We start from the raw sequence: 23,757 nt of genomic DNA on the forward strand, positions 1-23,757 counted from the left end.
GGGTTGAGACAGGGTCTCACTATGTAGTGAGACTGACCTGGAACTCACTATGTAGCTCAGGCTGGTCTCGAACTCACAGCGATCCTCCTGCCTCAGCCTCCTGAGTGCTGGGATTACAGGCGTGCGCCACCTTGCCCGGCCTTGTTTTTGTTTTTGATACAAGGGATTGAACTCAGGACCTTGGGCTTGCGAGGCAGGCAGTGGAACCACTGAGCTAAATCCCCGGCCCAAGGCTGCTGGTTCTGGAAGGAGAAACAATGGTGGTGTGGCCCATGTTCAGATTGACCCGGGGAGAGGGCCCTGGAACTCTCTGGGGAATGGAGCTAACTAGGTGTTCAGTTGTTATCAGAGCTCCTAGGGGGAGCAGCCAGACATTCAGGGGCTAGACTGCTGTGCACAAGGAACTGCCATGCCTTTTATGCTCTGTTACTAAAAGCAGTCATCTGCTTCCATTTCAAACAGGTCGTTTGCACTTAATTTCAAACTCCTGCATTATGAGCAGGTTCGTTGGTTTCCACTTACAGCCTGCATTATAAAATAATAGGTGCTAAGGGGCTGAGACCCCAAAGACTTTTCCCAGGGACCTTACCATTATGGTGATAGTCTAGAAACATTTGCTGTAAGAGTGTGTGCGGTCTCTGGTAACATTTTGTCCTTGGATCTGGTTGCTCTGGAATGCATTTGCCTTTACATTCCTAATCCAAAGCAAGCCCCACTTTCCTCCACTTCTCTTTCTCATCAGTACTTCTGGGTTAATACTGTCCTTTAGTCATGTGCCACAAGCTTTATACATGCTTTTCAGTGCTGTTTTAACGGTGCCCTAGGAGAAAGTGACCATAGTGTCACCACTGTGGTGACAAGAAAACTGCAGAATTCATTGGAGCTGCCTAAAACAGAGGGATCCCTACTCAGCTTCAGCTTGGGACCTGAGATGGGCCTTTCCCTGGAACAACTCCATAACTCTAAGTCATTCATGCCTGCTTCCACCTCCATGGTGGCTTCCGGGATTAAGCCCGACATCTGGCCATGTAAATTTCACACAGACCTGATACACACTAAATTCTCCTCCTATTGGCCTCACTGAACTGGGTAACATCTGGGGACAGGGATGACATCTTCTTTTTCTGTCTTAGTACACCTAGGACAGTGCCCAGCTCCTCACACAGGGAATAAAGCTGAATTCCAGGGAAGAGCATTTCTAACTAGGCCACAGTGGTTAATTCAGTCTGTCTCAGTCAGCCAGGGTGTTTGTGTGTGGCCATGACAAGACTGTTTGGAGGGGATGTTTACAGAAGCGCTTCCAGTCCTTGGGCTTGGAGTACTTAGTCATGAACATAGGAATTCCTGTCAGGAGACAAAGCCTCTTCCTCTAAATGCCCAGGCCCCACTTTGCAGAGAGCCGAGTTCTGCCTGCCCCTCCTGTCTCTACCTGCCTCACTATTCTCCTCTGAACATTACCAAGGCTCCAGTGGGAAGCAGGAGCCCTGTCAGCTCAGAGGATTTCTTTTGCATCATTTCTTCTCCCAGGGTCTCTTAGTGTTTGGGTGAAATGAAAAGCTGTTTATATACTGTAGATTTAGCAATGCTTTGTCAGCTCTTCCTGACAACCTTTGAATTTAGAAACTTGTTAAACTGTAGGGGGTATAGAGAAGTGATTAGTTAGCAACTAGTTTTGAAACTGAAGCTCCCTGGGTATAGTGAGCTTTTTTTTTTTTTTTGAGACAGGGTCTCACTGTGTAGTTGAGACTGACCTGGAACTCGCTCTGTAGCCCAGGTTGGTCTCAAACTCACGGTGATCCTACTGCCTCAGCCTCTCGATAGCTGGGATTACAGGCGTGCACCACCATGCCCGGAATAGTGAGCTTTTTATTTTATAGTTGTTAGCACCAGTTTGTAACCAGGAGAACACTGGAGGAAATGTGGCTTCATATTACCTTTAGGTGGAAAGGAACTTCAGTAGGCAAGAGACAGAAGAGAAGATTCTGGTAAACTGTAGCCCATGTGTCCTGTCTACAGGGGGCAGCAGCTGTTCAGCCCCAGCATTCGTTTTTCAAGAGAAGCTGGAAATTGATTTTTTAAAAAAATATGGCTGTCTTTAAATGGTAGTTTAAATTTAAAACAAAAATCCAAAAATTGTATGGCCAAGCAAAACATATGGCCACCAGTTTATGACCGTAGTACATTATTACAAGATAGTCCTATGCTTGGGTAAAGAAATACAGCATTATTTATGAAAGCACAGAGAAAATAGTTGCAGGCCACACTGGTTTAACACATCTTCAAGGGCCTCCAGTTTAGTTCTGTTCACTGTACCATTCCATCTCCTCAGCCCAGTGCCTTACACATGGTAAAAGCTAACGGTGAGCGCCTTGGATTTTGTCTGTACACAGCCCTGACTTCTGATCGTTCTGCGTTATTCTAATGCTAGCTAATCTAAGCTTATAATTCCAGTGCTCAGTGCTATCTGAACTACTCAGCCTCAGTGCTTCTACTCCACAATCAAGGGACTGGGAATCTGACTGGTTCTGGCTAGGTCTTGTGCAGCTCTGCGCAGCTGTCTCTAGGGGAAGAGGGGCCATGGCCTGCAAGGCTTCCCTTCCTGCCTGTGCATAGGTGAGTGTGGGGTGGACTGGGAAACAGCCACGCAGTCTCTTAATATATCTTTAGATTTTCCCCATGCAGTGACAAACAATAGCTGGTTTTCTACTTCTGCATTTGTAGTTTCTAACAAATGTAAAAAACCTTCAGACAGCTCTGTTGCTGGCTTCTTGCATAGGAAACTTGAGTTTGTTTTCTCTCAGGTGCTACTTACATTTCCCAGACGTGAAACTGGATACAGGCATTCCAGGACCTGGAATCCTTCGCAGTCATTTCCAGCAGGCTCCGGCTCACACTGCAGAAAGCCCCTGTATTGTAAATAGAGCCCATCCTTGGCAGGCTGAGGCACCACTAGGGAAGAGGAAAGAACGTATCATAGTGTAAAATAAAAATATCAAAAGTATAAAGGTATTCAGGCATGTTGAAGGGAGTTTTTTTTTTTTTTTTTAAGTTCCAGGTTGGGCATTAAGCCACCAAAAAAGAAGGTCATAATGATACAGCATATTAGTCCATGGATCAGCAAACCACATCCTTCCTGCCAAATATGGCCCTGTTTTTGTAAAGTTTTCTTGAAATTTAGTTACACTCATTTGCCCACTTGTTACTATGGCTCTTTATTGTACTGCTGTGCCATAACAGAGTAGAATAATTGTATCAATAAAAAAAAAATTTACTACTTAGCCCCTTATAGAAAAAACTTGCCCACTTCTGTTTTAGTCCTTTTATCAGGGTACTTCTTTAGACTGAGAGCAACAGTTACAATCCTATGAAGTTCTTGGAAAAGAACATTGGCATCTCACAGAATAGTCTTACGAAAATGCTGGGTAATTCAAAATAGGGAGGATCTAGGCTCTTTTATCCAACTTCGGTGATTCAGTGAATTGGTTGGTGTTCCCTTGGTATTTCTGGTTGAGACATGCGGGGTAAGAATTTGTGTGCTTAGGTGTCTGAATGTGCCCATTCAAGGTGAATACTTCCTGCCCGCATAATTTGAGTAGATTCTGACTTACCAGTTTTATGTCTTCTAAGCAAGCTTCTTATATTGTTATTACTTTTGTTTTGTAAAAGTTAATAAAAGTTGACTTTAAAAATTTGAAAATGCGTAACAGTACAAGGGGAAAAATTGAAATTGCCTATAATTGGAGTCCCTCCCCCATTATGTACCTATAGCTAATTAACAGTAGATCTTAGGTATTCAAGATCTTTCTAAAATCAGGAGTTTATGCCTGTGGTTTTTTAATATTTTTGGAGATACATATTGACCTTCAGGTCATGTTTTGAAAATGTAGTCTTGCATTATTTGCATAAGATTTTCATGTGTATTCTGCCATTTACTTAATTCCCTATTGCTGGCCATTTTGGTGGTTTCCAGCTATTATTCATTATTCAAAAGTAACATTATGCTCTTCTCTCTCTATTTCCTTGAGATAAATTCCCGAGATTAGAATTCCTGGTTTAAAAAGTACGAGCTGCCTAGGGAGGTGTCTCAGTGGTGGAGTTCATGCTGAGCATGTGCAGGGCTCACTCTTCCCCGCCAAAAGTGTGTGTGTTTTAAATCTTCCAGTAGACGCCTGCCAACCTGCTCTCCAGAAATATTCTCTCAGCTTATATACCCATGAGGAGGGTCTGCAGGCACCCATGTTTTCATAGCTAACCAGAAAGCTTACTGTATTTTATTCATACCTTTTTATCTTTATCTTTCTGGGGAGGGAATACCTTGATAGGCTCTTGGCTTAGGTAACCTGAACCTCAGCCCCTGTGGTGTGTGGTGCATGGGAAGTGACTCATTTTGACCTCTCTTCTGTCACAGGCTCCTCCCCCCAAACCACCTCGTAGGCTGGGAGGCTGGACAGATGATTCCACGAGGACGTCGAAGTGAGTACCAGCAGCTCATGCGGGTGAGGTGGCAGCGGGCAGGCTAGGATGGGGACATTGCTTCTATGTTGCTATTTTGTTTTTTCTAACAGTTTTAATAAGATATAATTCATATACCATTCAACTCATCCATTCCAAGAATCCAGCGTAATTGTTCTTAGTGTAGGCACAGGTTGTACAGCCCTCACCACAATCAATTTGGGGATATTTTTATCTCACCCCACCAGAGAAACCTTGTATTTGTTAGCAGCCTCCTCTTTCATACGCACCACACACCTCCCCAGTGCTAAGCAATCATCTTTCTGTATCTATGATTTGCCTGTTCTGGATATTTTATATCAGTGAAATCATATATGGTCCTTTATAACTTTAAAATGAGGTCCTTCCTCACTCAATATAATATTTTTAAAGTCCACCCATGTTGCAGCATTAAAAAAAAAACAATTTTCTAAACAGAATAGAATTGTCTGTTAGTAACTGAATAAACTCCATAGTACTCTGCCCAGATATAGGTCATTATTTCGTAAAGAAAAGAGCAGTACAGCCCAGGTATGGTGGAGCAAGCTATAATCCCAGCTCTCTGGGAAGCTGAGTCAGGAGGTATTTCAAAAGTTCAAGCCCAGCCTGGGCAACTTGGTGACTTAGCAAGACCCTGTCTCAAAATAAAAATATTTGTAAAAGGGCTGGGGATGTGTAAGGACCTGGGTTCACCAGAAAACAAAAAAGCAGGACCCTTACCCTGCCTGGTTGGTATCTGGTGTTTACTGAGAAGGCCAGGGAAGTGAGCTGACATGAATATTGGTGCCTTGACCACCCACTGTTATCTCATCAGTTTGTTCTCTGACCCCAGAGATCCTGGAAAGGATAACGTTATGGTGTATGTGCCAGCACCATCTAAGCCGCAGGGAGCTTGCAGTGTGGGGCTGTGGATGCAGATCCTGTTCAGCACGGTGTTAGGTGTTTACCATCACCAAGCCTTTACATGGGTGCATCCAGGGTCCCTGCAGGGAGACATGGAAAACGTTGCTATTGTTTTTTTTTTTTTAGCTTTCCTGGCCTTTCCACAGCTGATGCCAGAAACCAATCCCTTGTTCTTGCATTTTGAGAGATGGCAGAGCTACAGGTTCTAGAACCAGACTACCTGGTTTTAAATCCCAATTATGCTGCCTATTATATCAGAGACCTTGAGCGAATGATTCTTAACCTATCTGGCCTCATTTTCCTCATTTCTGCAACAGGGCTAAGGACTGCTGTGATGATTAAATTAATTCATATGTGTAAAAGGTACTCGGAAGATGGTGCGTGCCTATAATCCTGGCACTCTGGAAGACTGAGGCAGGAAGATCAAGTTTTAGCCCTGTAACTTAGCTACTTAGCAAGACCTTGTCTCAATAGATAGGCAGGTAGGTAAGTAGGTAGTAGGTGGATAGACAGAGGTCTGGGGATATAACTCAATGAGAAGGCCCTGGGTTCAATCTCCAGGATGGTCAGAAAATAACATAAAATAAATAAAAATGTACTCAGAAGAGAAAAGCATGAGAAAACACTTGAGAGTTGCTGGCTATTGCTAATTATAAAGTGGCTTTGTTTCTCATCCCTGTTTCTACTCAGAGATACCTTTGCCCATATTCTTCTCACAGGCATTCTGGCAGGTGGTGACATTTATGAATTGCAGGAATTTGGAGATATTTATGCTTGTATATGAAAGATCTCTTTGGGAGAAGTAATTTCAGGTCAAGAAAAGTAAAGGTTATTTTGAATATCAGGAATCTTCCTTAACCTGAGCTGTATTAGAACCTTCAGCTTAGAACCGTCAGATTTCCAAGTTTTTGTCTCAGCAGTCTTTTCTAAACCTGTGGCCTGAAGAATTGGATGTAATCGAGTGAGTTTCTTCTAGCATAAAGGAACACAGACGACTACAGTAGAGAGAGGACTCTTGGGCCATTCGGTAGAAGCATCCATGTTTCTGGAGTGGTTTGTGAATTAGTTTGTCTTAAATGAGAGAGCAGTCCTCAAACTTTTATCTCCCACCTTTGAAAGAGTTGCATACTGATTAAGGTGTGGCAATTGAGTCATTTCTTGTTTTGCTCATAGGAGGCAACATCACAATAAGTTTTAAACCATGTGCATCTGATTCAGACAAATCTGGATTTGAATTCAAGTTTAAATACTTGATAGGCAGCATGACCTTGGGGATGTTAACCCTATAAAGTACCAACCAGTAGTAATATATACTGCAAAGAGTTGTTCTGAGGCTTGAACATGTAATATAGGAAGAGCATGCAGCATAATGCTAATACCTACACAGTTGTTATTTTTGTTAAAAATAACAGGACTGATGGATGGTGGTGCACAAGGAAGAAGGTGATAATTCAGGTCTATCTTAGCTCTGTGCTTGCAAGCCATGGAAGTGTTACAGAACATGTTCTACAGAGTGGTCTTTATAATATGACAGTTCTGGCTTCTGCCTTTAGCCGCTTTTGTTAGCATCTGTGGCTGTCATTAATTCTGGACTTAACACATTTTGATTGTGGTTAGTCTTTGTGGTTCTTGAAATTTTGTTCATTGCTCGAATCTAGTTCATCTAGGTGAGTCTAACACAAAGACCACTGTATTGAGGTTGAGGCAGTTTGCTAGCCTCTGCCTTTAGTCGCATTTTGTGGATGAAATAAGGGGAGTCACAGGTGCTTCTAAGTAGAGGGAGCAAGTGCTGAGCATCTTTTAGTTCATAATCCAGTTCTTTTTATGTTGTCCAGTGCTGGGGATTGAGTCCAGGGCCTAGGCATTGGGCTTCTCTAGACATTTTTATTTTTATTTTGAGACAGGATCTGGCTAAGTCACTAAGTTGTCCAGGCTGGAGTTGAACTTGGAATTCTCCTGCCTCAGTCTCTCAGAGTTCTGGGATCATAGGCCACAGTCTACTAACAAAAGTACAGTTGTAAAGGCTGGATTACAAATCATTTGGGTCCTTACTTCTTTGTGCTAAGTCTTGGGTGAAAGGCAGATTAAAAAAAAAAAAATACATTCACCACCCCAGTAAGATGGCCACCTGTTATCAAGCTTACTTAAGATATACACAGGAATAGTTTCTTTTTCCCAAAGAATAGGTATTACTCTTGTGTAGAATTTCCCTGAGTAGTTTTTTCCAATTCCTTCCCCCTTTCCAACTGCTTTCTTCTCTGTCCTTCTTCCCTCACCCTTTCTGCTTATTTTTCTGAAGCATGCATTTGAAAGAAAGTTATGGACCTCATGACGTTGTACCCTTTATACCCCAGCACACATCTCTCAAGATTAAAGACATTCTCCAGATAATCACAGTATGATGACCACATCTAGGTCAGTGCATAGTGATTTAATATTTAATATATCACTTATATTTACATTTCCTCCATTCACCCCCCGGGTATCTTCTGGAGTTGTGGGATCCAATCAGAGTACACACATTATGTTTGGTATTTCTGACTCTTTAGTCTGTCTTGATCTAAACAATTCCCTACTCCCCATTCATGGACAGACATTGACTTGACCTTTTTGAGGAATCTAGGCCCAATTGTCCTATAGAATGTCTTACATTCTAGATTTCTCTAATTTTTTTTCCCCCGTACTGGAGGTTGAACCCAGGGCCTTCCCACTAAGCCACATCCCAAGCCCCTTTTAATTTTTTTTAACATTTGAAACAATAAGGCATCAAGTTGTCCAGGCTAGACTTGAATTTATAATCCTCCTGCCTTAGCCTCCCAGGATGCTGGGATTACAAGTGTACACTATCATGTCTGGCATTCTTTATAATAGATTCTTTGTTATTAAATTCAAGTTAAAGGTTTTTGGCAAGAACAACTGATATTATATACATACTTCACAGCATATGGAATGAGAAAGGCCCAGGATGTCAGCTTGGCCTTCTATCAATCGGTCTTACTGAGTTTGATCATTTGGCTTAGTGGTAACCTTGAGAACACTCCATTATGAAGTGGTTTTTCCCTTCATAATATGTGTGATTATTTTGGGGTGTGTTTTGTTTTGTTTTGTTTTGCTACTGGGGATCGAACTCAGGACCTTGCACTTGTGAGGCAGGCAGTGGCACCACTGAGCTAAATCCCCGGCTTAGGGTATATTTTGAATTCTGTTCTCCACAAAATTTCACTCAGTGGTTTTGGCATCCATTAATGTTTTTTGCTGGGATCAGTTATTTTATCAAATGTTGCAAAATGTTAATTTTCTAATTCTATCATTCTATATTAACTATATGGAGTTTTTTAAAATAGAGTTTTCCTTTTTCTGTATTCTCTCTCTCTTTCTCTCTCGTCATGGACTCCTGGGATTTTATTGTTGTTTATTGTATTATAATCTATTTCCATCATCATTGGGTTTTTAAAAAATAATATTAAGTCCTACTATTCAGATTTGGCCTGGGGGTACTCCAGGCTGGCTCTTTACAACTTTGGTCTTATTAGCATTTGAGTACTTGGTGGTTTTGTGCCACCAGCATATCCCAAGAGTGCTTCGTGCTTCCCTTGAACAGTCCTAGAGTTAGAGTCAGCCACTTCTCCAAAGGAGCCCTGGCTCATTTTGGTGGAGAATATTAGAACTCAAGGTCTGGACACATGCTGCATACTTTTTATGTAGCCTACTTTGGGTGTATTTTCTATCCCAGTGGTCTTTCTGTCTACTCCTGTGCTGTTAAGTATTACACTATTTTCTTTACAGAACGTAACACTCATTTTTTAATGTAAGCAAAAACAAGGTGACTTTGAAATGCAGGTCTCATATACAAGTGAGCATCTTACAGAGGAGCCTCATTTAAGAGATCTTAGTGCTTGTAATTATCTTGAGTTTACTTTGAAATGTGGAAATAAGACTAATCTTATGTGTGCGTCTTGCAGAACAAAAGACTATTGCAAGAGTTTATTCCTCAATGAAAACACCAAAGATCTTTCCAGATCAAATCAGTTTCATCTCTTGCAGAGAGCTGCTTTTGCTTTTTGTGTGTTTCTTTCCAAGATGTTCCTTTGCTTGGCCCTTCATTCCAGGGCCTGTTGTGACCCCTCTAATGTTGGAATGCTCAGGGAAGATCCTCAAACCTCCTATCTGCAATATCAACACTGCATAATCTGAAGCAGCATCGAGTACATGCTAATGCTTTCAAAATTTGTATCTTCCTCTGAACGGCCAGTTGTCTACCTGATATTTCTACTGAATATTCACCTTAAACCTAACACATCCAGATCTGTCCTTTTGATTCCCATCCCTGGTACCACCTCCCCTAACCTATGCTTCAAAAGCCTCCCCCAAAATCTCGGGGCCATTTTCCTAGTTCTCAGACCATAAACATCAGAATCATCTTGATGGGGTGAGAGAGGCAGCTGTTGAGCTTCACTGAGGACCTCCATGATTAAGTTTGAAAACATGAGCTCCTATTTGCAGAGCTCTCTAAGGAGTACTATACTGGGGACCCCTGAAATATTTCTGGAGACCTCTGCAGTAGGCTCCAGTCTCCTGCCCAGTGTGACAGGCCTGAGGAAAAACACTAAAAGACAGAATTAAGAGAGACAGCAAGCGGGGCTCCAGAACAAACTATGCCGGTGCAACCAACAAAGGCACTGGCCAGTACAAGCCACTGATTTTTATTGGTAATCAATTGGGGTAAAAGGCAAGCTATGTACAAGGGTGGTTCTGTGTGTAAAGATGCTCAGTCTATGCGATTTTCATGGAAATTAATGTAAGCAAGGATCGTAAACGACAAGAGAACGCATTCTTAAATTAGGAACAGAATAGAAAAAATATATGGTTGTAATTAGAACATTGTCCTTCTAGTTAGAAAGTTTTAGTTATGGGAATGGAATTTGGGTACTCTGACATTGGCACATAGGCTTCAGCTGGACTCACTTCTATAAACAAGCCAATTTGGGGTTAACTTGGCAGCTTACACTGCTTACAGCCTGCTTTTGGGCATAATTAATATTTTAGTCTTCTGCTGTACCAGAGCATGAGAGATGCTTCCTGTCCTGCAAGAGCTTGATTCTAATTGAAGACATCAGGCATTTTCATTCACAAAAATCAGTAACGACAATAGAAGCACAACTGAGAACCAAATGGAACAAGTAACATTAGCCATGTGACTAGGCGCTGAGGTCAAGGAGCACCATGCAGAGGAGATAGAGATCAGGCAGGATGAATTCGGACAGGCATGGAGTATCGTGAGAACATTGGTTTAAGATTTGGTATTGGAGAATATTAACCTTACTGTCATTTTGGTTGTTACAGAGAATTCATGCTGGAAAATGGTATACTCACTTTTTATTCCTACTTAGCCAGGCCATTGGAACAAATTACCATCTATTGGGAGTTCAAACAATAAACATTTATTTCTCACAGTCCTGGAGGCTGGAAGAGAGAGCGAGAGCAAGAGAGAGAGAGAGAGAGAGAGAGAGGGAGAAACCTTGCATCTCTACCGCTCTCCCATTGTGGGAGCTCTACCCTCATGACCTCATCAGAATTTAATTACCTCCACACACCATCGTAGTTTCAACACAAGAATTTGGGGGGGAGGGTGGACACAGGCAGTCAGTCCGCTCTGCATGTTACACATGTGTCACACCACTCTATTAGATTCCATTCATGAAACTAGGTATCCTTTGCAAGGAAAGTCAGAGGAAAGCGAGTCTCACAGAGGCCCACAGACAAGTTGTCATCAGTAGGAAATAGAAGGGTTGTTTATGGCTCTGATCGAGGGGCTCATAGCCAAGAAACATGAGTTTCTGGGATACCTTTGCTTTATTTGTGTCACGTTGCCCAAGATAGCAGAGCATCTGTCAACCATCTCACTGGCTAGAGATACGAGGTGCCAGAACTCACCCCTGTGGCCCATGAAAGGGCTGAATTCAGGAACTGGTTGGGACCTGGAACTCCTACCTGTGCCTTCTCCTGGCACCAAAGTAATAGCTGTGCTGAACATTCCATCTTGGAGCCAGCTGCCCTTGGCTCTGAAGTTGCCTTGGGACACTTATAGTTGATGGGTCACTGACTTGACCATAGGGAATAGAAGTGAGTAAGAAGGAACCAGACTTGATAAAGAGAGGAAAGAAAGGGAGTCTTATTAAGTTTTGTCTCAAAGTGTCTGTTTTTGGGTTTGTCCCTGCATTGATCTGCAAGGGAATGAGGCAAGTAATGGCCCCTCGGGGACTTTCAGGACTTTGCTCTCAATGTCAGCCGTCATTTTCAATCACCCTCTCCCTCCCAGCCATTAATTTTGGCCCAGGATCATGGGGACTTGTCCATCTATCACTCCTAATTGACACTAAATGATCTGTCAGTTTATTGATGAACGGCAGGAGTGGAATTGTCACAATATATTTTACTTTCTAACAACTCCTCCTGACAATTTTACCTTGTCCATCTCACTCTCCTCACATAAATCTCCATTGGCCGCTCATTCCTCCTCATGGGCTGTTCTGGTGCCAGCCACTTCCACACCATCTGCACGTGTCAAGGACATCAAGATGGCGGGAGAACTGCCGTGTGCTGGTCCCAAGTACTCCCCCCTTCCCTGTCTCTTATTTTCTTAATGGCATAGATGTTCCAAGAATACTAAAGGGCTTTTGTCCTCTCCCTCCGTGTCACTGCCATATCAGAATCTCTTTACCTTCGTGTTAGCAGCCAGTAGTTAATTCTTATTAAGTGACAAAGGTGTGAAAGGCAAAAACTTATAGAGCTGGACACTTCCTCAGTCTGTAGGCACAGCTACAAACACATGCTCTGTCCTCTTGAACCAGCCCGGTCACAGGCTGCCCAACCTTGCAGAGCCAGTTTCTTAGGAAGATGTCACAGAGGGAAAGTCCACGTGCATGTGCTGCACTGGGGTGCATGTGTGCCAGAATGCAGGCACTCTCTGCCCTCGGGCCTACTGGGCCAGAGCTGGTGCTGCCAAGATCTGTGGGCTAGTTATCTATGAGAAGTCTCATCTGTCCGCTCCAACTTGCCATTCACATGTTATTTTTAAGTGCTCTGTGACTTGAAAGATGGAAAATTACTGGATATGTAGTTAGTCATAAGAAGATGTACCTGTAGATGTGAAAAAGCCATTATCCTCTTTGAGGCCAGTGATGAGCAGAGGAGCTTGACAATATGGAAAGAATGTCATCTCTTCCCTCCTCCTTCCTTTCTTGCTGGAGATCATTTGTGTTAATTGATAAGGACTGTTTTTATTTATTAACCATCATGCATGAACATGCCTATCAAAATTAATAATAATTTCTTAATGTCATCTGATATCTAGTTCATATTTAGTTACTTTCATTGTCTCTAAGATGTCTTTGAAGAGGTGGATTATAAAAAGGACAAATCAAGGTCCACATGTTGTATTTAATAGATCTCTCCCTCCCTCCATTCCTCCTTCCATCTCCCCCCCCCCGTAAGAAACTTGTCCCATAGAGTGTATCACATTCTGGATTTGACCCATTTCTCCCCAGTTGTGATATTTAACTTGTTTCTCTGTCCCCTGTGTTTCCCATTAAGCTGACAGTTAGGTCTAGATCCGTTGTGGTAATTTAGTCTTGCTATTTCGGCAGGAATGCTTTGAAGCAGGTACCACATACCTCCCGTTGCATTGCGCCCAAAAGCACGGTTCTCAGTGAGCCTGTGATAGATGAGTGGGATGTGACTCTCCACTTTCCTGTCCCCTCAGACTTTCTCATAGTAGTTGTGTGATCCAGGATGATAGCTTCCTAGATGATTTCTTTAAAGGTTGTCAAATGATAATTTTTCTAATTTTCACTTACTATTGGAAATGATTCTATAAAGAACTTCCTCTCATAATTGTTTGATTGCTTGAAGTACAGTTTATACTTATAATATTGCCTACCTCTAAAATCTTATTTTTAAAAATATCAAACCCATAAAAAAGTTGTAACAGTAGTACAGCAAGCAGCCATGTTCCCTTCTCCTTGAACAGCCAGTTGTTAATGTTTGCCTTCTTATAACTCTTTCCTCACTCATTTTTTGTCTTCATTTTTTTACTGAGTTCTTTGGAGCTGTAGCTGCCTTTGCTTTTGCATTACTATTAGTGAGTAGTTTCTGGGCAAGATATTTTTACCTATATTGTTTTCTTCTGAGTCATAAGTGTTTGGCCCAGACAGGTACAGAGTACATTGATTAGTGAGTGAACATAGGGTATTTCTTACGGAGCTCCAATAATTAAGATGGTATCGGGCCACGGATGTAGCTCAGTGGTGCTGATGCCTACCTAGCAAGTGCAAGGTCCTGAGTTGGATCCCCAGTACTGGGGGTGGGGGGTATCACATGCCCCTGAGACCCACTGAAATAAAATAACTTATCCCTGTACTTCAGATTTTCATCAGTAAATACAATTTTGCTTATTTGGTTTGCAAGAAAAACAAAATTAGAGGTATTGAGAATTTATTTCCCACATAATTTTAACCAAAAAGAACCCAGAAATGGTGTGATGTAACCAAGGGTCCTAGGCACCATGAATGAACAGTTACTGGTTCTTACCAAATAAATCTTCCCTTCCCATCATGTACATAAACGGCAGTGTATTTATTTTATACTCTTCTTTACCTGAGAAAAACTGTACTAAGCTTTCTGATTCTCAGTATAGGCCAGAACTGCCTCATTTTTAAGGGCTGTGGAGTACTCTGGAATTGTTTATCTCCATGAAAGTGATCTTGAGCAGGGTAGGTATATTTTTCCAGGCCAAGAAAGCAGGTTTCCAGTGTTTACTCATGGAATTGATACAATGCAACTTTTGGAAGTTACACTTGGGAGGGTCTTTGTGCACCTCCAGTTGGGTGGATACCCAGAGTCAGAGAAGCAGAGGTGTTCTAGGTAGGTGGTGGTGAACCTATGGCACACGTGCCACAGCAGACTGTTTGTATCATTGAAAACTAAAAGGTTCACTGTCACTGTTCTAGATTACAGTCATTGCAGTTTAGGGCCCTGCATGGCTTGTCTAAAGTCACAAAACCATTTTCTTTTGCAAATGACTAAGCATAAAACAACTGCACTTTGTCCAGTGCTTCCCAGTTCACTAGCATTTGCACACTTCGCTTCCCACTCTGGAAAGTGGAGCAGTCTTCCTGACCCATGGCCCTAGTCACCTCTCTCCCTGAAGTAGGGGTGAGGGCCTGAAGCCCCAGGGAGGTGGTGAGAACAGTGACCACCTGAGATGAGCTTTTTGCCTGTGCATGTGGACCAGGGAAGGACATTTGAGGCCCCAGGGTCAGGAGTGTGTCAGTTGCCTGTGAAATGCTTTCTAGTACAGTTGCCACCTTCCCCACAGCCTGCTCTAGCTTTCTCTCTGGTCTTCAGCTTTTCCTAATTAAGCTACCCTTGAATTTTATCATAATTTAAAAACAGATGTGCTTCTGGAATGGTGTCTTAGCATGTGCTGTGAAGGCTGTGTCTTTTGGCACTTTATAAGCTCCAGTTTTGCAGACGTGAAAATTCTCTGGTGACTAGAGCTGGTTGGAGCCAGGGTTAGGAGTGTAGAGTTGGTGGATCTCTGGGGGTCAGGAAAGGAATGAGCTACCTACAAAAGTATTCCTTAAATAGCATCAAGTAAAAAAAAAAAGCACATCCTCCTATGGAGTATCTCTTTGTTCCTCTGGTCTGTCTCAGCTCAGAGTCCTCTAGACTAGAAAGTTAGAGCTGAGTATTTTTCTGGTGGTGCTGTCCGTGCTGGCTGGGGTCTGTGTGAACAGCCCCATTGCTGGGAAACTCATTGGAAGCAAACTGGTTGATTCTACTTTTTAAATAAAGTCCTTTTTACTTGTCCAGGAAAATTGAGAATACTTTGATGACATAAAAATTCAAACAAGATAGAAAAAAACCCTGAATTTACCAGCAACTACTGTGCCCTCCAACCCTAGCCATTCTCTCTAGAAGTCACTGCCAGAACCACTTGTTGGTGTCTTTTCCTTGCTTGGATAGATGCACAGATGGTCCCAGGCTTACAATGGTGATTTGACCTGGTATTTTAGACTGCAGTGGTGTGGAAGTGGCATGGGTTAGTAAAAACCACACTTTAGATTTTGAATGTGGGTCTTTTCCCAGCCCGGTGATAATTGGAGCAGCAGCACAGTGCTAGACACAGTCGTTTGCTTTATCCTCAAAACAGCACCATAAGGTGTAGGTACTGTTACTAACCCGGCTTGTCAGGGAGGAAGCTGGTATTCAGAATGCCGAAGTCACACAGCTGATGTGCAGCCATCCAGAAAGAGAACCAGGGAAGCCTGATCGTAGACATCATGCTCTTGTTCTCTGTGCTTCACTGCCTTCTGGGTTCTTGACACTGGGTACAGTATCTTTCCCCGTGGTAGAGCCTGGGCAGATATACTGACATGGCTCCAACAAGTTCCCGCTGTGAGAAAAATGGCAGGGAGAGAGTGTGTGGCCTAAACCCTCCCTGAGCCCCCTGGGCCTACCTGGCTGCAGACCTGCGCCCCCAGCCGGCTGCCTGGCCCTGCAGAAAAAGGATGCAGTTTGCACTTAGGGGCACAAGCCAAGGCCATGCCAGCCCTGCCATTAAAAGGCTTAATTAGGCTAGTCATTAAGTTCAATTAGGCATTGGAAACGATTGTCCCTTCTCACCCTGCAGTGCCCTCCAAGAACTGGATCCATTTCCAGGCAACCAGCTCAGGAGCCAGGTACTCAGAAGCCCTGGCAGCCCCCACCTCTGGTTTTAGGACCTGTGACTCCATTCTTAGGCTGAGGACAGAGTAACCCTGAGCGAGGCCCCTCAAAGTGCACCTTGAATATGGAACCCTCTGAGGCGGGTTCTTGGGCTCACTGCTGAGCCACCTCCTCTGGTAGGGATGCTTTTCCCTGTGTCTGTGTTAGAAGTGAGGACATCTGTCTTAAGTTCTTATCTCCGTCTACCTCTCACTTGCTGGTGGGCCTTGGGGTCCATCATGTGCACTCTTTGACCCGAGGTACCCCAAGGGGCTTAGACTGGATGAGCTCACGGTTCTCTTTTTCACTGCAGGATATTCTGATTCTGGGAAGTAAATGCCATATAGCCATGCCTCACGGGTGGAGAGTTCAAGAAGATTGACCTTTGAGCCTCTTTTCAGCAAAGGAGGACTCCCCCCACCCCAGTACAGGGTACTGTAGCCCTGAGCTACAGCCCATTTTTATTTTTTACTTTAAGGCAGGGTCTTGCCAAGTGGCTAAGTTGCCCAGGCTGGGCTCCAACTTGGCAGTTCCCCTGCCTCAGCCTCCCAGAATGCTGGGATTACAGACCTGTGCCCCACACCCAGCAGAGGAAGAGACTGTAAGGAAAGTCAGTAGGTGGGCACAGTACAGCACCCTGAGTGGGGCATTGGGAGCAGCCAATTTTTCACACTTGGGCTTTGTCTCTTAAGTGCTAAAACCAAGTGGTCTCAGGACTCTACCCTTCTCAGAAAGTATGTGTGACTGTCTGACAGCACTGTCTAGAAGACTGCTGAGAACATATCATTTTAGCCAGTGAGTCACTGTCTCAAAGTAAGACAGGAACAGGCCTTCTAGGTTATGGGCCAGGTACATGGAGGCCCAGATGTACCACAGTGTTTTTAGAATGAGTGCAGAAGGGATGGGCAGGCAGAGCAAGGAAGGGTCAGGGCCTGGAGCTATGGGTACTACTTTATTTTCAGGAAATAGAAGCAACTGAAATATTGACTAGTGTGTGACCAATAGTGCAAGAGACATTTTATCACACCTCTTCTGAATGCCTTTTTGGCGTGGTACCATCTTGGAGTATTTGCAGATGTGGAAGGAAATCCATTTTCCTCAAGATGGTGTTCTCTTTCCTCCTACTAAGTTCTCTGTGCCCTCAGTCCTTCACCCTGATAACCAGATGTGTGGGGTTTTCCTCCTTTATACCGAGTGATTCTCCAGGGGACACCAGCAGGAGTCCTACAGTTTAACTCAGTTCCGGCACTATCTGGAGTTAGCATCAGATCCTCCAAGTTCAGATAATTTGCTAGAGTGGCTCGTGGAACTGAGGAAAATATTTTATTTACTATTGCTGATTTATTGCAGAGCATATTTGCTGCAGTTTGGATCTTGAAGGGCCCCAAAGTCCCACGTGTTGATGACTTGGTTCCCAACCCCTGGTGCTATTTGGAGGTGGTGGAACCTTTAAAAGGTGGGGAAATGGCTTGTGGGTAGGTGCTGGCTGTCTGCTTTAGTCCTGTCCTGTCAAACTCAGATCCAGCCATCACTGGGTAAGATCGTCTTACTGCAAAGACACTGTGTAATATAGAGGGTCACGGACATTAAGCAACACAGAGGCATTTCTCCCGAACCTTGCAGCTTCTTAGAAGTGGGGAATCTTTCAAAGGATTTGAAAGCCAGAAAGAGTTGCCTTTTAGATAGGGACAAACAGAAGTGACTAAAATGAAGGAAGGGAACCAAGAGGCGGTGAAAGTGAGCAAGAGGTGGAAAAACAAGAGGGGCCAGTGCCGCAGAACTTGGAGGCTGTGTTCCCTGCGCTGTGGGAAGCATCCAGGAAGTCTGCAGGTGGGGGCAGCAGGCCCATGGGAGCCAGGAAATGATGCCCCCTAGAGGCCAAAGCATGAAGCCAGTCAGCTGGACACGTCAGAGCCAACACCATCTCTGGGCTGGGGTTCAGTTATGAGACCAAGAGGAAGACAGTGTCCCAAGCAAGGAGAAGCAGCATAGGGAGTAGAAATTCCAAAGTGACAATGATGGTAATGACAGCAGCAGCCGCTATTTGCTGAGCTCATGACTAGTGACATTGTGTCGACAGCAGAGTTCACATATGACAGTGGTTCCATAAGATCCTATAGCCTGGAGACACCATGGCCAGTTTAGCTTGTATAAATGTCTCTATGATGTGCAGACTATGATGAAACTGGCCATTCACATGTATCACCATCATTACGTGACATACAACTGTACTGTGCTACGTGCTTTGCCTGAATTGACTCATTTGATTCTTAGAACAACCTCATGAAGTAGAATGTGGTATTCTCACCAGTTTGAGTAACTTGCCTAAGAGCACATAGCTAGGCAAGGGGAAAGCTGTGATTCGAGCCCAGCCTGTCTGTCTTAGCCTGTCCTTGCTCTGGCAAAGTACAGCAGACTGGGTGATTTATAAATAATAGAGCTGTATTACTTACAGTTCTCGAGGCTGGGAAGACCAAGATAAAGCACCAGCAGATTTGGTGTCTGCTGAGAGCTGCTCTCTGCTCTCTGCTCCCAAGCTAATCCCTAGTTCCTGTGTCCTTGAGTGGCAGACGACAGAGGGACAGAAGGGCCTAGTGCACTTCCTTTGGTTGGGTGCTAAGCTCTCTGCTCCCATGACTTAGTCACCTAAAGGCCACACTCTTACCACTGCTGCGCTGGGGATTAAGTTTCATTATGAATTTTGAACAGAGCTCAACATTCAAACCCTAGAACCCTTGGATTGCAGAGCTCATGCCCAGAACTTCTGGTTTCAAGTTGTTTAAGTCAGAGCCTGGCACGCACATCCTGGCTAGCCTGGCCCTGAGTGACTGAATGGGGCCTTTGCGTTGGACCCGGAGAACGGGGGAATTGGTTTCTGAGCTGCCTGTGTTGGAGGCTTGGAGGCGCAACAGGTCTAGGTAGATGCCCTTCTTCCAGCTGGGTGGTGGGGAAGGAAACACAGGTCATATTAAGCAGGACAAAACAACTGGGAATGATAGGAGCGGGTGAACAGGTTAGGAAAGGGTGTCAAGGGAAAGTAAGATTTCCCTATGTGATTGAGGAAGTTGTACCAGGTTTTGACAAAAGGTAAGAAAGAAGAGGGAAAGGTACCAAGGAGGAAAAGGCCTTCGGTTCTTAAATAGAAAAATAGTTCAGATCAATTTAGTTATCCCTAAAAAAGATTGAAAAGGGAAAGAGAACTTCCTTCCTTTCCTCCTCACTTATTTGTTTTGCTTGTTTGTCCCCTGCAGTGTTGACTCGGGGGTTCTGCAAATGAGCACATTATATTTTCTTCATTGAAATTTTAGGGCAGAGATAAGGCAGGTGTGGGGAAGTGGCTGCCTGGGGGTTTCCAGAGTAGGACTAGTACTGGCAGGGATGGATGGGAGTGGGCCTGGAGCTGGGGAGAGACTTGAGCAGCCGTGAAATCTGGTTTCCTCAGACTGGAGATGGAGAAAACAAGGCTTGGGAAGTTTAAGTGACTCCGTGCTGCCCAGTCTTAGGCCCTTGAATGTCACCTTGCCCCGCTGCCCAAGGTCACACAGCTAATTAGTATAATGGAATGAGCCCTGCGTCTACACCTGCCCATTCTCAAACCGGAGTGCTGAACACATTCATCTCAAGTTCATGAAAAGGCCACACACTACTATTTGTGCAAGAGCGAATCTGTTAGAATAAAATCGTCTTTCCTGCGGTCCTCTGGGACCCTCTCAGAAATGAGATGTTGGTCACATGCAGTGATCCTACTGAACAGAATAACTTTTAAGGCAAAAAGTTGTGTCCCCTAAGCCAGCCAACTTGTGCTGAGAGGGACCAGCCACCTTGCAGCATGAGCAGCCGGCAGCTGGGAGGGGTGATGAGAGACGCCAGCCATTGGTTAACATTTTCCCGACAGAAACTCTCTTCCTCCTCCCTTTGATGGATTCGCTCTCTCAAAGATAAAATGCATTTGTGAACATTATACCTACTTTGTTTTTCCTTTTGGTCTTTCATTGAGAGGTAACTGAAAGCAGTTTTAATATAAGCAGCATCCTGGGCATGTGCAGTTATAAATATACATGTGAAATGGAAACCCTTACATAACCCGGGTTTTCTCCTGATCTGACTGCATGGCGACCTTCTTTTTGTGCACTTTGTCACTCTGGCCTCTCGGTGTATTTGCAGGCTTTGAGGTGAGGAGGACCACAAGCTGTAGTAGAGGAGCAGAGATAATAATAGGTTACTGACTGATGGGAAGTTCTTTCAGGTTTCTGCATTACAAAGCAGGAAATTCTCCCAGGGAGAAGTAAAGACCCACTCCATGTGGCAGTTAAAAGTGAATTGAAATTTTTGTTTGTTTGTTTGTTTGTTTTCATACTGGGGATCGAACTCAGGACCTGGAACTTGCAAGGCAGGCAGTGGCACCACTGAGCTAATAAATCCCTGGCCCGTTAGGGACATTACTAGTGTTATTTCTGTAGTGTTCTTTTCTCCCACAGGATTATAAAATCCTGAACAAAATATCTTCAATTTCTAACACCTTCCATTTGTGCTTAGTAGATAACTAACAATCCAGTAAAGGCTTCATGAATAAAATAAGGTTCATTTAAGATACCTGAGGGGTCAGGGATTTAGCTCAGTTTGCCTGCCTTGCAAGTGCAAGACCTGAGTTTGATTCCCAGTACCAAAGTAAATAAGTGCCTGAGACCTCAAACTCTCGGCCACTTTTTCCAGAAAGCAGGCATATAAACTCATTTTGTATGTTCCCAGACCTGTTTTAATTGACTAAAACTGTTTCTGTTTATTTTACCCTTTTTCCTTCCTAATGCTGTAAATCATTTTTGGTTTTCAATCAGAACAAAGATGTCATTTTTAATATGCCCAGCAGGGGGCAGGCCTCACCCAGGAATTGCCTTGTAATTCACTGCCTTCAAGGGGACAGACCAGACAGGGACATGTCTTTTCATCTTTGTCCCAGATGCCTTATTAATGAACTATGCTGACAGGAGGCAAACATGATCTAGTGCAACCTAAAACCCCAAAGTGCCAAAATTTGGGTGCTAGGGAATTTCTGCTTGTCTTTAAAAGAAGAGAGAAAATATACCTAATTAAATGGTAGGAACTAAGAAAAGAGGATAGCAGGGAACCTCAGCTTTCAGGAGAGATTTCAATGAGGAGAAATCTGTCCACCAAGGAAAACTTGGGCTCAGTGTTGTGGGGAAAGGGACATCTTAGAGCGTGGGGCCCTAAGTGTGCGGCTCACTGCCTGTTGCTGCTCCTCACTTCAGGTGGTGAAGGCCTACCTGACAGGTCACACGGCTTAGAGAGTAGAGCGGGAGGATAGTTATGGAGTGGTTTGGGAATTCGCTGGTGACATCTGGGACAAACTGCCTTGTGTTTCTCAGAAGGTATCAAATTTACCTCAGCGAGGTTTAGAAGCAATTGTGTGATTTTTATTGGACATTTTTAGAATTATGAGGGTGGAAAACATCGCAAGAAAATGGCACTTTGATTTCTTTTCTTCCAGAGGAGTGGAACATTTTTAAAACCTAAAGTAACTTTGGTGCTGATTTAGTTGTTAATCTCATTCCTGCTCTTCTCCTGACAATTTTTCTTTGTGAATTTGGCCTCCGGCTCAGTGGCATATGCCTGTAATCTAAGCTACTCAGGAGGCTGGAGCAGGAGGATCACAGGTTCTAGGCCAGCCTGAGCAACTCAACAACACAGCAAGACCCTATCTTTAAAAAAATATTTTAAAGGTGGGGCTGGGGATGTAGCTCAGTTCAAAGGCCCTAGGATCAATCCGCAACACCATCAAAAGGAAACCATTTTTCTTTTTTTCAGTGAGCACGCTACTGTGGCTTTAGGTTTCTCTTACCTGCAACAAGTTGTAGTTGCTACCCATTGTCCAGACCCTTGGCATTCCTCCCTGGGTCAGAAGCAGCGGTGTCGGTGTGAGTGATAGGCCGGGGAGAACTTCCTCAGGGCCCGTCACAGCTCAGAAGCCTGTTCTGTCTGACACGGCAGGGAGGTGAGTCTAGGGTCCAGTATGTGCCATGGATATTAAGAGGCTTCAAGGACATTTTCCTCCATTTATCCCAGTTATGTCCCCTCCTAAAACAGGTTAACAGTGTCTAATTAACCACTGAACATTGTCGTGCTGCATAAAGATAGCATCCCGGCTGTCCTCTGAGCCGAGGTGCTTTATCTCCATTTAGGTCTCCGCAGTGCTCCATTAGAACATTTCAGCTGGGATGGAGTCTGTGGCTGGGAACCTGGGCGGCGGAACTGGGGCCTCGTGTCTGGTGGCAGGCAGTGTAAGTTGCTGTGGGAACTGTCCCCCAGAAGCTAGCAGGGCCACTGCAGCTGAGTCATAACCACTTGCTCGTCCCACAGACATAGTTCTTCTCGTGTGGACTCTTGATCATTATGACCAGCCAGGCCCCTGTCGCACCGAGGCGGGGGTGGGGGGTGCACAGTGAGGACAGACTGTGCAGGCCGAGCACATTGAGGATCTGAGAATCCCAGCACTCTCCTGGTGCAGCAGTGAGAGGAGCTTGTGCCCAGTGGCCAAATGAATGTCATTGTGGTCTCTGAATGCAGAGGAAAGAACTTGCATTTCAGCAAAAGAAATGCAAAAGGGAAGGAATTGGGTGGCGTGACTTACCAGATGGCTAGGATCTCTTTTTTTGGCTAACATGCAAGCTGTTTTGTTGCAAATAAAAAATACACAGTAAATCACACTGAACAATTAAGTCAGGGCTAACTACTCAATCATCAGGCCTGGCAAGGTACAAAGCCCTTCATAGGTGCAAAGCATGTCCCCATTGTGGAAAGTGATCGTTGGATTTGAAGCAGAGTCTGTGGAAGGAGTATTTTTCTCTGCGTAGAACTGCTGTGTGTCTCCATCATCTCTGTCGCTGAGGGGCTAACAGCTGGGCTGTGGAGTCAGACAGCCGCCTCGCATTCTGGTCCTCCTCTTCTCCAGCTGGGTGACCTTAGGCAAGTTACTTTTCCTATGTGAGTCCAGGTCTCCTCACCTGTGAAATGAAGTGAAATAAATAAGGTGACATGGTCATTCTATGGCACCGGGTGTGATACTGTATGTGACATGCACTACTGTAATGATGGTAACGTAGGAGAATGTCAGTGTCTGGTACCCAGCAGGCTCAGTAAATGCTGCCTGTGTCAGGGAAGGACCTGGGCCCGGGTGAAGGAAGAGTGGCTGCATTAGCCATCAGATAGAGAAAAAAGCAAGCAGAGGTCAGAAAGAAGCCAGGATGCAAATCAGGAGGATACAAACTGACTGCCGAGTCGTGGCACCGGGCTTTAAATCAAGATGGTGATAGAAAGATAACCCCCTACCCTTAAAGACCCGGACCCAAGAAAAGCACGTGTGAATACGCAATAGCTTCATAGATGAGTGTTTTTGGCTGGTCAAAGAGCTACCCTGAGATGGCCACAGTTTTCCCCTTGCCGAGCTGCTGACCAGGTCAGGTGCGTCACTCATGGGAAAGGAGAACCTTATTTCTGTCCTTACTTCTGTCACCCGAGTCCATGATTCTGGAGGTGAAGGAGGATATTTACTCTGATTGTCCAGAGGAAGAGCTCCATTCT

At 44.3% G+C, this 23,757-nt stretch overlaps 1 protein-coding gene across 1 annotated transcript in view; it reads left to right on the plus strand.

Annotated features, from left to right (window-relative positions):
- Window positions 1-23,757, plus strand: part of Ift43 (intraflagellar transport 43) — an 81,449-nt gene that overhangs the window by 30,490 nt on the left and 27,202 nt on the right. The window contains exon 3 of the mRNA XM_010645553.3: window positions 4,409-4,473. Coding sequence (XP_010643855.1) covers window positions 4,409-4,473 — 65 coding nt within the window. The remainder of the gene's footprint in view (window positions 1-4,408; window positions 4,474-23,757) is intronic.

The sequence above is a fragment of the Fukomys damarensis genome, unplaced genomic scaffold, assembly GCF_012274545.1.
Source record: "Fukomys damarensis isolate Sample0158 unplaced genomic scaffold, DMR_v1.0_HiC HiC_scaffold_21, whole genome shotgun sequence".
In the NCBI taxonomy this organism is placed as follows: domain Eukaryota; kingdom Metazoa; phylum Chordata; class Mammalia; order Rodentia; family Bathyergidae; genus Fukomys; species Fukomys damarensis.